At 44.7% G+C, this 16721-nt stretch overlaps 1 protein-coding gene across 1 annotated transcript in view; it reads right to left on the bottom strand.

Annotated features, from left to right (window-relative positions):
* PRPF8 (pre-mRNA processing factor 8) overlaps nt 1-16721 on the bottom strand; it is a 497675-nt gene that overhangs the window by 382672 nt on the left and 98282 nt on the right. The window contains exons 11-12 of the mRNA XM_069615406.1: nt 14634-14823; nt 14412-14531 (exon numbers count right to left, since the gene is read on the bottom strand). Of these exons, the coding sequence (XP_069471507.1) occupies nt 14412-14531; nt 14634-14823 (310 nt within the window). The remainder of the gene's footprint in view (nt 1-14411; nt 14532-14633; nt 14824-16721) is intronic.

Below are 16721 nucleotides of genomic sequence, written 5' to 3'. Positions count from 1 at the left end.
AGATCCTCCTCATCGGCACACCTTCACCATCCTTTCCCCCCTCACTCTCTGGCCGGCCTCCCTTGGCCCTCCTCCTACCCCCACCTGCGAGGCTAAGAACCTCAAGTCATCTTTGACTCCACCCTTTCCTTCTCCGCCCACATCTGAGGTCTCTAAAAAGTCAAATTTTTGACTGCACCTCCTCAGAGGTACTTTGCCTTTCCTCTCCTTCCCCCAGAAACTCATGGTATCCCAAGCTTTGGTTCTCTCTAGCTTGGACTATTTTAACAGCCTCTTTCTAAATGTTCCTGCCTCTACTCTCTGCCCTCTGCAACTAATCCAGAACAGGACTGCAAGACTTGTCCTTGGCCTCAAGCCCTGGGGATCGTATCTCTTAAGCTCTGAAATCTCTCCACTGGCTCCCAGGGGATGCAAGGATTAAATTCAAAACCCTCTGCATTGTCCACAAGGCTTTCTGGGGCCTGGGTCCAAAATACCTTCAGCTGTCCCTCCGCAAATACCTCCCCTCTCGAGCTCTTGGCTCCTCTACCTCCAACTCCCTCAGGGTCAGTCGTTTTTCAAAGAAACAAGCTGGAGGTAGATCTCCGTCTTCGGCTGGGGCCTCCCTCTGGAACAGCCTCCCTGCCACGCTAAAACTTGAGGAGAACCATCTCCGGTTCCAGAAGCACCTCAAGACCTTCCTCTTTTTTCTGCCTTCACTCCCCCCTCTCCCCTGCTGATCTGTTCTCTCTCGGCACCGTGCACCTGGCCACCCTCTGTCCTTCGGGCCCAGGGATCTGCTCACCCTGCCACCCTCTTGCACTGCCTCCGGGCCAACCCTTGCACTGGGGTCTGTATTTGTACCCATACAGCCCCCCCCCCCCTTTTCTTCCTGCACTTATCAGACCTACCCTGTCTGCTGCCTCGAACCTAGCACTTGCAAATTGCTGGCTGCCTTACCACAGTTTGTTGCCTTTATTATTTATTTTTTGTTATTTATCTGTTTCTCCTCTGCTTCGCACTTTTCCCCTCCCCCCTCTCCCATGCACTTGCACGTTCTCAATGTCACTGGGCCTAGTAAGATCGCCGTTTTGTTCAACCTTTTTCCTTTGACTCCCTTTTAAAAAGTATTCTGAATGCCAACAGTAAGATATTAATGTCCCCAGCACCCTTACTACTAAAGTCACCCGTCGGTATAGGTTGTGTCTGTGGGCCATGCCAAAAGGGTCATATCTGATTCTGAAACTCAGTGTGTACAGTAAAGGAAGTAGATTTGTGTGTTACTATTCTATTGCTCCCTTCTAAAGAAGACTTTATACCCGACTGATAAATTATTAATTGTTTATGCAAGAAACCTGTATAAGAGTTTATTTGAATACCTGTAACTGTGAATCTGTGCAACTCCACTACAGCTCACATTTACCCCTCTTAAGATAAGCCTGGCTGCTCAACACGCTAACAAAACTGCGTAGTACAGACTAATACCAAAGGTTGGTTTGCTTACACCTGTAGTCCTAGTTTAGTTTAGTTTGTTTATTTATAAAGCGCATCCGACCCTCAGGTAACTGGGCGCATAATCATGTGTACAGCAGAGTTACATATCGTTACACGAACATCATAAATACAACAGACAGAGCGTACATTAGTCCAGGCTCTGAAAGTTTACATACAGGAGTAGAATATACTGAGAACAGAATGTACAGAGGGCAAGTTACAGTGGCTGGTGCAGACCGGGTTACAGGTTGGTCCTGAATATGCTATGGATAGAGTAAACATTACTATAAGTCGAGCGCGGCAGCTAGCCAGTCATGTCGGTGAAATTCTGGATGTTTAGGCTAGTAGCCATGATTTTACCATGGCTCTGAATGGCCAGAATGCGGTTTCCGATCTAATTGTAGTGGGGAGGGTGTTCCAACATTGTGCTGCGAGCACTGGAAAACTGGAGCCTCCTGCTGTTTTTAGGTGATACTTAGGGATCTTTAGTTGGTGCAGGTAAGGTGTTCTGGTGGGTCTAATGGGGCAGTTTCTAGAGAATTTGTCAGAAAGATAGCGTGGGGCAGTGCGTGATAGGCACTTGTGGGTGATGACCAGTGTTCTTAGCTTGATTCTATCACGGATCGGGAGCCAGTGGACTTCTTTTCTAACCGTGGATATGTGTGCCTTGCGCGGGAGGTTGAGGGCACATCTTAATGCATTATTTTGCAGGATCTGAAGTTTGTTCAAGTTGTTAGAGGTCGTGCCTAGGTAGAGTGTGTTGCAATAGTTTAATTTAGACAATATCAGCGCTCTCGATAGGGTGAGGCAGCTGGAGGTGGAGAGGAAAGGCCTACAGGCATTGATCAATTTATTGGTGTATGAGGTAGCTGAAATGGTCGAGTTTATTTGTTTCTTTAGTGATAAGGTAGAGTCGAGGTATACACCTAATGTTTTAACCTCTTTGGAGACTTATGATGTTGCCATCAATGGTAAAGGATTGGTATCTTTGGTCCAGTTTCTTGAGGCGAGCCTGGGAGCCTACGATAAGTAATTCTGTCTTATCGTTGTTGAGGCAAAGACTGTGTGTGGCCATCCAGGCTTGGATTTCTGAATAGATATCATTATGCTTTGCCACATCTTCTTCATAGCTACCAGTGAGCGTGATGAGGACCTGGGTGTCGTCTGCATAATTGGTGTAGCTGACACCCAGATCGTCAAGACAGTCAAATAGGAGCTTCGTGAAAATGTTGTAAAGTGTGGGAGAAATGCAAGAGCCTTGCGGCACTCCACATGTGTTTGGGATAGGGTCCGTAGCTGCAGTGGGGGCGAAGACTCTAGTCGACCTGTCCGACAGAAATGACTTGATCCACTTAGTGGCATTCTGTGAGAATGCAGCAGCTGAGGAGAGGTGTTGAGTGAGGATCTGGTGGTCGACCAGATCAAAGGCAGCAGAGAGATCCAACAGGAGCAGGATGGCTAGTTTGCCCTTGTCTTTAGCGTCATCCATTTGGATTTTTAGATCCAAGAGGGCAGTTTCAGTCCCATCCCTAGGTCTGAAGCCGGATTGTCGCAGGCCTAGGAGGTTGTTGTCTTCCAGATGCTGTTGTATTTGGAGATAGGCTACCCTGTCCAAGATTTTGAGAAGGAATGGCACTGTGATGGGCCTATAATTTGTGGGGATATTGGGATCTGGGTTGGGTTTTTTGAGCAGAGGTAGGACCCATGCGTCTTTAAGGTTGTTGGGGACCACTGAGTTTTTGAAAGAGGAGTTGATCAGAGAGGTGATGAGAGGGGCTAGCTCATTAGCACCATCTTTGATGACAGCAGCTGGGCAAATGTCACCTTTGCAGTTGGAAGGTTTGAGGCTGGCGATTATTTTGATTACTTCCTCTTCCGTGACTGGAGAGAAGTGGAAAGATGGGCAGATAGGGGTAGTGCGGCTAATTTTGCTGCTGGGATTCTGCTTGGAGGCAAGGCTAGCTTTCTTTGCTTCTATCTTGGTTTGTAGGAGGGAGATTTTGTTGGCAAGGGCGAGCTGGATATTGTTACACCAGGCCTTGTCTTTGATGCAGTCCTCTGTAGGGGGCAGTGGTGATTCAAGTTCTCTTAGTATAGAGAAGAGTTCTTTGGTGCCAGATTTGGCATTTTGTATTCTCAGGTTATAGGTCTCTTTCTTAGCACTTAGGATGGCGGATTTGTAGGTGGAGGCAGCTGAAGCAAATTTGTCTTTAGTGGAGAGAGAAGGGGCTTTTCTCCAGCTAGTTTCTGCAGTTCTTTTAATATTACGGAGAGCTTTTAGTTCTGCTGAGAACCATTTGTTGGAGTGGGCAATAGGTTTGGCTTTCCGTTGTTTGAGAGGAGCTATCTGGTTGAGGGCTAGTTCTAAAGCATTGTTATACAAGTCTACTATGGCTGCAGGGTTGTTTTTTTGCGTGGGTAGATTAGCTTTACTGATGGGCGCGAGAAGAGGTTTGAGGTTCTCTATAGTGATGTTGCAGTTATTTCTGGAGATTATTTGATGTAGCTTTGTGGGTTGGTTGGTAGATGGTAAGGATCTAGGTAAAGAGAAGGTAATAAGATGATGGTCGGTGCAACCACAAGGAGAGATGTCAGCCAGTGAGAGGTTGCAATTGGCAACTGCAAGCCAATCCAAGGATCTTCCTTTTGTATGTGTAGGTTGATTAATGTGTTGGGTGAAACCTAGATGAGTAATCGTGTCATTAAGGGAGGTGGCTTGGTTGTCATTGAGGTCATTGAGTCCCAAGTTGAAATTTCCCAGAATGATGATTTGGGATTTCGGTTTCAAATTGGTGGTGAGTAAGAGAGAGATATCCTCTTCGAAGGTGGAGGGGGGTTCTGGGGGTCTGTATATAATGTGGAGCAGGATGGTTTGTGTGTCAGATAATGGGAGTTTGACGGATAAGAGTTCGGCTGTAGGCAGGGGAGTAACTAGTTACTTCTCTAATGTTTAGGGTGGATTTCGCAATAATTGCTATTCCTCCTCCTATTCCATTTTTCCTATCAGCTCGGATGATGTTATTATTGTCTGGAGTGGCTAGAGCTATTGAGGGACCGGCTGCTGGGTGGAGCCATGTCTCCGTGATGGCGATGAAGTCTAGGTGGTTGGTGGAAATAATGTCGGCGACATCAGTAGCGTGGGCAACCAGTGAGCGAGCGTTGATGAGGGCTCCCTTGATAGAGGTCTGTGGAGGGTTAGGTTTCGAGTGTGGTGGTGAGTAAAGTGTAGTGAGGTTGTGATTAGGAGGAAGTTCAGTAAGAGGTATGCTGCTTGTGGTTCTTAGTCTGATTGGTGAGCTTTGTAGCAGGATTGGTACGATAGCTTAGTCTCTCATTTCTGGTCATGGTCGGTGGGGCTGCGTTCAGGCACGTAGTAGTGGGTGCAATAAGGCGAGAACCTAGTCTAGTATTTCTAAGGTGTGTGTGACAGGGTATGCAAGGTGAAGGTGGGCGGGCGAATCTGTTTATCCATTCTATTGGAGATAGTAAGTCTGGGTAAAGTGGTGTGGTTGTGTGGGCACGGAGCAACGGGAGGAGGGTAGCCATAGTTAAAGTGGCGCCTCTAAGTGTGGCCATTGTAGGTGGCTTGGCTCTGATGATGGTGGCAGTGAAGTTAATAGGTTATTAGCAAGAGTGTAGTAGTAGCTACAGGTAGGGCGCAACACAAATCAAGTACGGACTATTAGTGATCATAGGGCACAACACAAATCAAATGGTCTATTAGTGATCATAGGGCACAACACAAACCAAATGAGGTCTATGGGCGACCATATGGCACAACACAAATCAAATGAGGTCTATTAGTGATCATAGGGCACAACACAAATCAAATGAGGTCTATTAGTGATCATAGGGCACAACACAAATCAAATGAGGTCTATAGGCGGCCATAGGGCACAACACAAATCAAATGAGGTCTATAGGCGACCATAGGGCACAACACAAATCAAATGAGGTCTATTAGTGATCATATGGCACAACACAAATCAAATGAGGTCTATTAGTGATCATAGGGCACAACACAAATCAAATGAGGTCTATAGGCGACCATATGGCACAGCACAAATCAAATGAGGTCTATTAGTGATCATAGGGCACAACACAAATCAAATGAGGTCTATAGGTGACCATAGGGGCACACCACAAATGAAGTGTAGCACATGATGCAGTGTGGTCGCATCTAAGTCAAGAAAAGTGCATTGGCTGCATTGGGTAACGCCTAGGTTCGGGTGGGGCACTTAAGCCAATTAACTGAAGGGGAGCAACTGAATAACTAGAGCTACAGAGCTCATATGTCATGTGTATAGATAGTGGTGGTGTGTCGGAACAGGTTAGAGAACTGGGCTTAAGTGTCGATGAAGGACAGTATCCTGGTGTGAGCCACTAGATTTCGGGGTTAGGCTGGAGGGAGTAATTACAGATAAACAGCTTATATTGTAAGTAAAAATGGTGTCACACGTGTATACAAGACATGCATCAAAATATCATTTGATCAAAATATAGCAATAGAACCTTGACCAAGGTCGCGATAGGTAATGGATGACTGCCTAATGTTGCGGGGTGCAGTTTCAGGGAGCTGATGCATGTGCAGAAAGTAGATTGAAACAGCCAAGGGTACGTTTAAACTACTTATAGAGGAGCGCACATACAGTGGTACAAGTTGAAGCACGGACATTTGCAGTTATGCAGCCTCTTACTAGTAGTCCGTGGCACTGCCGGGCTCGTAGGCAGGTAGCCAGAAGTGGCACTAGCAGGCGAGGGGGGACTCCTATTTTGCTCCTTGATGCTCCATGTCGCGAACAGGGGGCAAACAGGGGCCTTTGTGCGGGCCTTCGTCGGTGGCCGGCGTTTCCGCCTGCCGGCGGAAGTAGAAGGATAAAAGGCTTCAGTTGCCTAGCAGCAAAGCCGCACGGCCAGAGCCTCACTCTGGTGCCGCGATGCGTCCGCCATCTTACAATCAGGCGGAAGAAATGGATAAGGTCAGGCGGTTCCTGCACTCGGTGCGTTTCGGGGCAAGGATGCGTTTAAGCTAAATATGCTTAATGCGCATATGTAGAGGCAGCTGGTCCAATCCAGCTGGTGGATGCCTCACCCTTGTGGAGTCCAGGGTGCCGAGGCAGTGTGGGGCACGGCTGGGCTGTGGGTAGTGGAGCCGTTCCAAGGCTCTCGGGAGACTGGGCTCCTGCCCTCCTCGATGGTGTGCTGTGCCTAGAATGTGTGTAGTGTTCCCAGAGGGTACTGCATACAAACATTGCCTAACAGATCTCCCATTGGGTCCTCTTTGTTTTGGCACAAAGGAGATTCTGGATAATTGAAGCCCCCAAACACCCATACCATGTCGATCTCTGGAGTTCTCACTGAACAAAGGGTAGGATCCAATTATCCTGAAGCTAAGAAGCTCAGTCGAGGAACCGCTGGTTACCCGCTGGAAGGTATGGCACCCTGAGCCTGATGATGTCGTCCCGTGGGACCCCTGTGGATCTGGTCGTCCTATAAGGTCTGCAAAGACGCTTCGACCCATTGGAATAGCGGGACCAACTATTCTCGGCACCCTCATCAAACCCTGGAAGTAAGCCTTCTTGGAAGTGTCCCTAGGCCAGCCAGTGGGCTGACCAGTTTACGCAGGACCTTTGCTCCGTCTCTGCCGCCGTTTCGAGGAGGTCCTCCAAAATTGATATATCGCTAGCTCTGTATTCACTGCACCCTCTCACCAAATTTCGTACAGTTGCAGCTCCCAGGTCTGAAGTGAGACGAGTGCGCCAGAACCGGAGCATACGCAGTTAGCGTGTCTCCCAGCCCTGGTGACGACCTACGCAGGTGCACTGCATTTGTGCCCCTCTTGCCCCTGAAGCCTGCTGCAGTGAAACTGGCCTGTTCAATCCACCAGGCGGTAAGAAATCGCCACTGCCCCGTTTGGGAATCATCGATGTATCTTCGTCGCTGAAAGCTGCAGAGCCGCCAAATTGCTGCACGTGAACCTGCAACCGAAGTGGACTCTGCTGCCGAAGTTTGGTCCGGAGTGCGCCGGGGTTCAGTGAGTAATCGCAACCCTAGCCGGTGGCCCCTGGCACCTGCATATATTTTTACGCACCATTGGCCCCAGAAGGCCCCTCTCTTTTCCACTGCTAGTGCGGACTAGCGAACAATTCCCAACTCTTGAAACACCTTTTTGTATTGTAACACACAGCACCCTCAGTGCAGTGTCACAGAGAAGTCATTTGGATTTCTCTAAGGTTTAAATACCTTCTGTTGAATAAACTGTTTCCAAGCGTAGTAAAGTGAAATTTACTTTACTTACCATTTTCTCTTTTTAGACCGAGCACACACCATCCCATATGGAGTGCTAGGGGGGGTTACTTAGTATCCCCTTTGTCTACCTTCTCATGTAACATTTTTTATGTTAAACTTTCTACAATTATTGGCTGGTGGCAGTGGTTTAATTTTCCTACCATTGTGTATGAATCCTCAGCTGCAGTATTGCACCCATGGGTGCCCATTTTGTCAAAATGGCTCCGGTCTACTTTTTTCGCCCTTTGCTTGCAAGGTCTTTCTTGGGTTTTGCTCAGCGCTACAAATCTGGCGATGCCCGCATATATAGGGGAAATCTGAAGGGAGGGCGCAGATATGCGGGGCATCACATCGTGGCCATGGCCTTTGAGCCATATCTGGGCACCAGGGATTTGGGAAGAGATCCCAGATCATAGCAGGTTTCAATCCTAGTTTGAGGCTGGCCTTGAGAGGGTAGGACAACTTTGGAAGGAAGGCAATTTCATCACGATTACAGAACTCTAAAGCGCATTGGGCATGGGACCTCGTCCCGGTTTTCCATTTCCTTCAACTCACTAATGAGGGAACCATGGAAGTAGAAAATATAGAGAGACCTTACTCCCTTTGAAACACTCCTCAGTACTCTTACAGAAACTAAAGGGCTGATCTGGTATAGGTGGGAGAAAGATATGAACCTGGAAATAGATCCTGACCTATGGACCAAAATGTGTAAGGGAACCTCCCTAGTATCGATTGCCTCTCAGTACAAATTGCATGCCACCAAGCTCCTCCATAAATGGCAATATGACCCCACCCCCACAGGTTTTCCAAAATGTTTCAAATAAGTGAGTTCCCTCTGCTGGCAAAAATATGCTGAAAGGGTGGCGTTAGGCAAAGTTTGTATGCAGTACCCTTTGGGACCACTACACACAACGAGGATTACAGGTGTAAGCAAAATCAACCTTTGGTATAAGTCTGTACTTCACAGTTTTTGGTAGCGGAGCTGAGCAGCCAGGCTTATCTCAAGAGGGGAATGTGAGCTGTAATGATGTTAAACAGAGATATACAATCACAAGTATTCAAATAAACTCTTACACGCAAGGTTATTAATGCATTTCACAGTCAGTTATAAAACATTCACTAGAATGAGGCAATCTATATCACACAAAAATATACGTCAGGAGGAGCAAAATGGCATAGGTTAACAATTATTCTTAGACAGTGCAAATGAGTTCACCAGAGGAGTTGATTCAATGCAATAGGTTAGGCCAAAGTCAATGGGCTAAAGTCTTGTATAGGATAAAACGGTCTTTGCCAAAGTTCTCAGAAGTGGTTTGTAAAAGAAAGAATCATATGTTGGGTCACAAGCTGACTAGGCCTGCAAGTTGCCAAAGTTTCAAGCACTTTCGCAGTGAGAGGCAAGTTCTCTCGGTCAGGTTTTCACAATACCTTACAATGAAGAAAAAGATGCAGCTGAAGACGTCTGTTCCTGGTAGTTCCTGCAGATCTCGTTGTTCCTGAGCCTCAGTCGTAGGGACAAGAGGGAGGACGTCGGGTGACTCCTGCATTGCACTGGGACTGGTCAAAAAGCTGGCAAATGGCAAATCTTCAATTCCAGTAGCTGTAGTCAAGCACACAAACTGGTGTCCCTCTCCCTGGTTATTCGGTTTCCTGCAGCACTCTGAAGAAAATACAACCAGCTCCGAGAACGGTATTCCGGTGGCTTATGGTTCGAGTTGATTGTTCCCACCAACTCAAAGGGAGAAGTCGTCCTTGACGCAGGGCTTCAAGGGGCAAACCAACGGTCCAGGAGTTGCAGCAGCCATCCTCTTCCAGCTCGTCTTCGGTTCTTTCGTTCCAGTGGTCGACTCTGCCTCCCAAGCCAAGAGACTTGCCTTTTATCCAGTTTCCTCCCATTCATTCCAGCCTAGCTGCCACTCACCCAGCAGGGTAGCTGTCCTTGCCAGACAGTCAGCCAGCCAATCACGCCTGAATGCATTTGGGTCTCCTAGGAGACTAAGCACAGGGAGTTTCGGGCACCTCCCTCACCTCTTGCCCACCCCAGACACTCGGGCGCCACAGGCGGTCTTCAGTCCTGAAACCCACCAAAGGCGATGGAACAAAGGGACCAAACCTGGTTTGACGCGCAGAGACAAACTCTAGAAGGACCTTTCCAAAACGAAATGTCAAAAAAAGAAGACCGGGAACCGTTTAAAGAAAGCGGGCTGAAACACCATCTTGAAAAACATGGCTCCCGTGATTTACCCGTGTTCGCGGACAGAATAACCATGGTAGTTTGTTGTAAAACCACTGCAACAAGCCATTTCAAGAGGAAAGGGTAAAATTTGACTGCTACAGGAGTATCTAGACATAGGGGATACTAGATAACCCATCCAGCACTATATTGTAAGATAGGGTGTGCTGGGTCTAGGAATTTGAAAAGACTAGTAAAGTCAATTTCACTTTACTTTCTCTGGGAAACAGTTTATCCCAGAGAAAGTATTTAAACCTTGGGAAAGCCTGAAAGGCTTCCATGTGCCATTGCACTGAAGGTGCTGTGTGACAAATGAAAATATGATGCCTATGGAGTTTAAAACTCCATAATCAAAGAACACAAGAGTAAAAACACACATAATAAAAATACATGAGAGTTGGGGGAAAAAAAAAAAAAGGCTCACACTCTCTCCAGTAAAAAAAAATCAAGTCCTCAAAATCCAGCAAAGTTGCTGGGGGTCTCCAAGGTGAAGGGAATTACCTTGGATGGATCAGAGATATAGATGGAATCCATCTTGAACGTACATGCTTTTTTGTATTGTTTGGAAAGAAGTAATGAATTTATGGGGGTGACAGGGTTAGTTGTGCCCCTTCTCTTAGCGGCACGAGCATGTATTGTGATGCAACAGAAGGCAGTCATGGCCCCGAGTAAGAAGGAATGGGCGAATGTCTCCACCAACATGTGCGATGGAGAGATTTACCGCGGCCCTACATGGGAGATCCACACAATGAGACATTATGGAATGACTTTAACAAATATGTAACCAGTACCTAAACAAAAGTACAGCTTGGAACTTTAAGGTGGGAAATTCATAGCACACATAGTCAGGTGAAGTGGAGCAATGTAATCTGATGTGAACTGCCCACCTAGACAATGAGAAAATGCTCCAGAAAACACCTTTGTTAATGAACCCATACTATTTTAAGAGACCCAAATCTAGATATGATTGGCAGACCAAAGATAAATCCACATGTATTAGAAGAGTCATTTTGAATAAAACATTGTTCTGGGAGGGCTGGGGGAGGGTGACGGGAGAGTGTTTTGAGAAAGGGTTCTATCGTTTATGGGTGGGGGGTAGGAAGGGTTAGGTTTTTGTTGAACAATGGTGCAAGGCATAAATTAGTTTTCAAAAATGGATTAGCAAGGTTTTCAAATTATTTTCTTGATTAGCAGACCCATTTGATTAGCAATTTTGTACTAATGTTTTTAATGCCACCTGAAGATACTTGTACCCAAGATATGAGCAACAATACATCAGTTTTGTATACCACCGAAGTAAGACATTAGTGAGATAAGTCAGGCCTTGCAAATCCTTTCTGTAAAATGGTGAATGTCACCACAAACACACTTTAGTTAGGCAAAGTGCACCCACCCAGAGGCCGGCCAGCCATGCACAGTTAAACTTGTATTCGACATTTAGGCAAACAAAGTAAAGCTTAAGTGTCCACATCCCTTGCAAATGGTACTGGCACTTCTTAAAATCTACTCGACTATGCGAGTGGGCCAAAATACTTGCGAGCCCCCGATGAGCGTCTGTAAAAAGGTTAGCTGCATGAACGGACACAAATAAATAGATATGATAAAAAGGCTCTGAAAACAGCTTGACAGCTCTCCACTGCAGGAGCAAATAAATATTACAATCATAATCCTAGAGCAAAGTGAGATCTGGAGGCCAACTACAGTGTACATTTTGCAGTAGGTCTGTAAATGTACAGACTGGATGAAACTATTGATCGCTACTTTAAGTAAATATCAAGTTAGCTTTGAGTATTCATTGTGTAAAAGACTAAGCAGAGTGGATGGCATAGCAGGCAGAGAACTGGGCAAATTAGGCAGAATATTGTAGTTTGCTTCCCTCTCACTTTCAGGGTAGTGGGTATAAACCAACATGGTAAGATAGAATGTCAAAGAGAATGGGATCAACTCATGTGTTGAGCACCAGTTGTAAGCTGTATGTAACCAGCAGGCCACAGGACTAAGTTTGCCATCAAAGCATTAGGCTGCGTGGACATTTTCAAAGGCATCCGCTCGTCAACATGATGCAGCTTCACCAACAAAATGAAATGTAGTTGACATTGAGATTTAGATACACTTCACTGTAAAGCATGGAGACAATGCAGTGTTTAACAGTAACAATACTGTAATTATGCATTATGTAACCTATTACATTTTTAGAATAGGAATTGAAAGCCTTTTTTAAAACAAATAACTAACACATACTGGTCTTTGGCAGATAGGATATGGTTTGCAATTATTTGAAAAATAAAAACGTGCATAGCACTCCCACAGGCCTTTTGGCACATGCGTGAAGGAGCTGGAGATATATATATATATACATATCTCTCAACTTTCAGTGAACAGTGAAAAGAGGGCGGTGTGAGCTCTGAAGGCAAGAGAGTAATGCAGGGTGAGCTGGGCTTTCATTGATCAGGGTAAGTTAAAAAGCCAACTTTGCTACACAAGTGCCAATTTAATTAGCAAACCTACAGAATTGCACAGCACATTGCTCCGCGACACTGCTTATTTTATGCCTCGATTGTGCATCAAATAGTACCTGTATGATGTTTAACCTGTTCTGTTGAAAACTCAAAATAAAAAAAAATGAAAAAAGGGGGAGCCCCTAGGGCAACCCAGCAACAACAGGCACTTATTGCCAAAAAGTTATTAAAGAGGATAACTTTAAAAAGCCACTATGGTGGGTCAATAAAATGACACCCATACAAAGTTAGAGTCTGTGAGTTTGGAAAAAGGTTCTCACTCAGTGAGGTATTAATGAAAAATATCCCACAAATATAGCAAAAAAGTCTGGGGTTGGCCCAGGTCAGGAAGATTTACCAGTTCTGTGAAAGTCTTAGCTAATAAATGGGAATTTCTTTAGGTTTTATTTTACCACAGAGTTATATAAGACTGCCTTCAACTTGGCACAAAACAAAGCCTCATAACTTAATTTGTGCCAAGTTAAAGGCATTAAAACCAAATGAAATTCCTATTCAACACCAAGTTTGTTGTCAAAGTGAAACCATGACCTGGGGTAAAACAAATATATTTTCAATTGAAGTCAATACAAGGTTTTGGCGCTGGAGCTGAATCTTCCAGATTATAACTTACATTTCAAGACTTCGAGGTTGAGTCCACCGTTTTTGATCCAATCTACTTTCCTGCATGCCAACCACAATGGTCTAAAATCATAGGATTCCTTAGAATATTAGGTGTTTGAAGCTCAGACTAAAGACCAACCTCAATTTGTCTTCATTATATTTGTAAAGAGCCCTGATTCAACATTCCCTTTATTTTGGACTATGTTTGGGTCACTACTGGATCACATTCACAACTCTTAGGAGAAATGCCTTCTCTTTGTCCACATTACCACAAAAGACAAAGCAGGCATACCTCTTATCTGTACTGGTTTTACTGCTAGGATTGTTTTGGCTCTTGGTTTGTAGCAGTGCGAGGGCTTAGGGGACATTTTAGCCTGTACTCATCCTTGTACTTCTGCAGGGCAGAATCCAATTTGTCAGACACCTTAAACAGGTTCTCCAGAGAACAAGGCTTTCATTTTGTGCTCTTCCAACACCTTACAATTGAAAGCCTCAATTCTACTTCCAGCTCTTGCTTTACAGTGCCAAATAGGTCAACCAGCTTTCCTCCTCAATCATTTGAATTCTGTATGTTAAATTGGTAGCCATTTTGTTTGACCAGTCGATTTCGATCTGGTTTTCAACGGCAAGGTGCACATGATAATTACATGAAAAACAGAAGACTACTTCCTGGCAAATAGGAAGATTATGCTTCAGCAGGCAAAACATTCCCACTTTGAACAGTGCAAGTCAATATGCCTAGAAATAAAACTGCCCAAGTAATATGCACATAATTAGGAAGATGCTTTCAACAGACTGTTCTCAAAATCAAGATGGCAAAAACTGGTGCAGTGTGCACACTACAACAAAGGAACCACTTTTTTGTTCATTCCAAACATACGGCAAAGGACCATAAAGGAAATATAAATGACATTTAAATCAAAAAACAAAAAAATGATAATTCCACAGGCAAGCATGCATATGTTTTAAGCCTGACAGAACAAGCACATCAACGTCATTTAAACACAAACACACTGCTAGAGCATAGTCTTCAATACCATAGCAAAAACTATGCGTTTTAAAGGGCAAGACTGCAACCAATATTTCAGCAGTGATGTCTAAATGCTACCAAAATACCCTCAAGCTCTCCAAGTAGACATTTACAATATGAGCAATTCACATATAGTACTATGGCATAGTCCATGTAAATTAGTTTTCGTGCACGGAAGAAAAGCCAATGACAAACTTTCTTATATATCACTGCCTCAGATCAGTTCTATTCTTTTGTTTTAAAGACAAATGTCCTCAATGGATCTTACCTGAAAAGCATCTACATTTCCCAGTCTGTACTGCACATGGCTGTCCACCACCAGCTTGGTGAGACGTAGAACCTCTCGGCAGAGATGAAAAGCATTGCCAAAGCGAGACTTCTTACGTTCCTAGGGAGACAAAAAGGGGAATATTTAAAGGATAACCATTTCTTTCTAGATTCCAATATATTGACTCCTTAACGGATCAAAGAACAAAATCCTATCAAGTACCTTGGTGGTGAGTGTTTTGACTGGCTTCAGGTTGAAGTTGTAATCCAAGTGGAGATAGTTGAGATTTTTTCTGTGAATCAGGAGATTCAGCATGTTGTATCCCTGGCGGCAGACCTGCAGTCCCACTTCCACCCAGTCTAGCTTTGTGGACTGGAAGAACTTGGTAGCCTTGAAGGACCGGAACAAGTACCTGCAAGCGGAGTGGGGGTGGGAGGGGTGGGGGGAGAAGAGTTACTGGCTCATCATAAAGAAGCTTGGAATGGACAAGTAACTGTACAAGTCTAGTTGAAATGATGTGACCACATCATATATTGCAGCTTCACCGGCTTCATATGCATCATGCCAAGTTCAAGCACATTTGGATTGTCCAAACAGACAAAATATTCCAGTCTCAGTTACAATGAAACTGAGACTGAGTAGGAGTTCAATTAAACACCAGTTTACAAAGGCCATATTATTGCCAGAGCAGATTTACTATATACTTAGTAAAGATATGTCATTTGAAAAAATAAAATCGTATTTCTTAGTTTTAGCAGTAATCGTTTAGAATGATACACAAGGATTACCTGATGCTCTAGGGCCCTATATTGATAACCCCACAGCGTTGCTCCGATATATAAAAATATATTTAGAGAGAAGACTCAGGGCTGTGTAACCATCTAACCTAATGGTAGAATAGTTTGACACCCAAAAGGAAAGACCAGAGACTGCAATGAGAGCATTAGCAGAGCAGTCGGGATCAACTACAGGAGGGAGGAAAGCGAGCAGGGAGGTACAATGAATACCAATAGTTGCCACAAAAGAATATCGTTAAGCAGAATTGCATGCAGTATCCTCTGGGACCACTACACACAATTAGGACTACAGGTGTTAGCCAAGCCAACCTTTGTTACAAGTGTACCACACAGTTTTTGGTAGCAAGCTAAGCAGCCAGGCTTATCTCACAAATGAATGTGAGCAGTACAAGCAATTACACAGAGGACTTTCAATCACAGTGGTTCAAGTAGACACTTATACTGAAGGTTTCTTGGTAAAACACTTATTAATTTCTTACACAATCATTTAGAAAACATTTCACTAGAAGAAGATAACTTATTATATACCAATACACTTCAATACAAAACTCCAAGATTGAGACACTTGAGCACCCCTGAAATAGGAGCCAATTGGCAGTTCAGTTACTTAGAAGTGAGCAAAAGTACAAGGTAAGTAGAATAGATCACATATACTTGTTAGACAGTGCAAATAGTTTCAGTTCACCAGAAGAGTTCAATTCAAGTCAACAGGCCAAAGTCAATGGGCTAGTGTTCTGGATAGGAAAGAGCAGTTCTGGTATCAAACGGTAAAGTCTTTGCAAAAGTTCTCAGAAGTAGTTTATGTGAAAAAGAATCATTTGTGGGGTCACAAGCGGATTAGGCCTGGAAGTTGGGAAAGTTTCACAAACTTTCACAGAGAGTGGCGTTCTCTCAATCAGGCTAGCACAGTACCTTAGTATGTAGAAGCAAATGCAGCTTAAGTCGTTGGTTCCTGCAGATCTTACTGTTCCTGAGCCTCAGTCGTGTGGACAAGAGGGAGAACGTCAGGGGGACTCCTGCACTGCACAGGATCATCGAAAAAGCAAACAAGATGGAGACACTTCACTTCCAGTAGCTGTAGATTCAAGCACACAAGATGGTATCCCCCTCCCTAGTTAAAGGGATGGTCTAGTAAAAAATTTTTATTTCAAAAATAGATAGGCCACATAAAAAAAAAAATACTAGCATCCTCCGTTTTAAAACTTCCTATGTAAAATTTTGAGCTATTCAAGCTCAAAATTCGAAAAAGCAAGCACAGGGGCGCAGCCATTTTGTGAAATGGAGGCCCTCCTGTGCTGGCTTTTGCGGCACTAATGAAGGAAAAGCCAGCCAGCTGTAGTAAACAAAGTCTACCGCTGGGTGGCTTTCCCTTCATTAGTGCCGGGACTCGGAGGACGCGGACCGGAGACCAGAGCAGGAAAGCTGCAGCTGAATCTCGGTAAGTGCCATTTATTTTTTTTACAAAAAATAAGCACTAGCTGCGTTTTTTTTTCTAAGTTTTCCGGGCTGGAGG

Source organism: Ambystoma mexicanum, chromosome 9, assembly GCF_040938575.1.
Source record: "Ambystoma mexicanum isolate Mex_15411 chromosome 9, UKY_AmexF1_1, whole genome shotgun sequence".
Lineage (NCBI taxonomy): Eukaryota > Metazoa > Chordata > Amphibia > Caudata > Ambystomatidae > Ambystoma > Ambystoma mexicanum.
The sequence above is the reverse complement of the archived record's forward strand: the minus strand, read 5'-3'. Positions and strand labels throughout refer to the sequence as shown.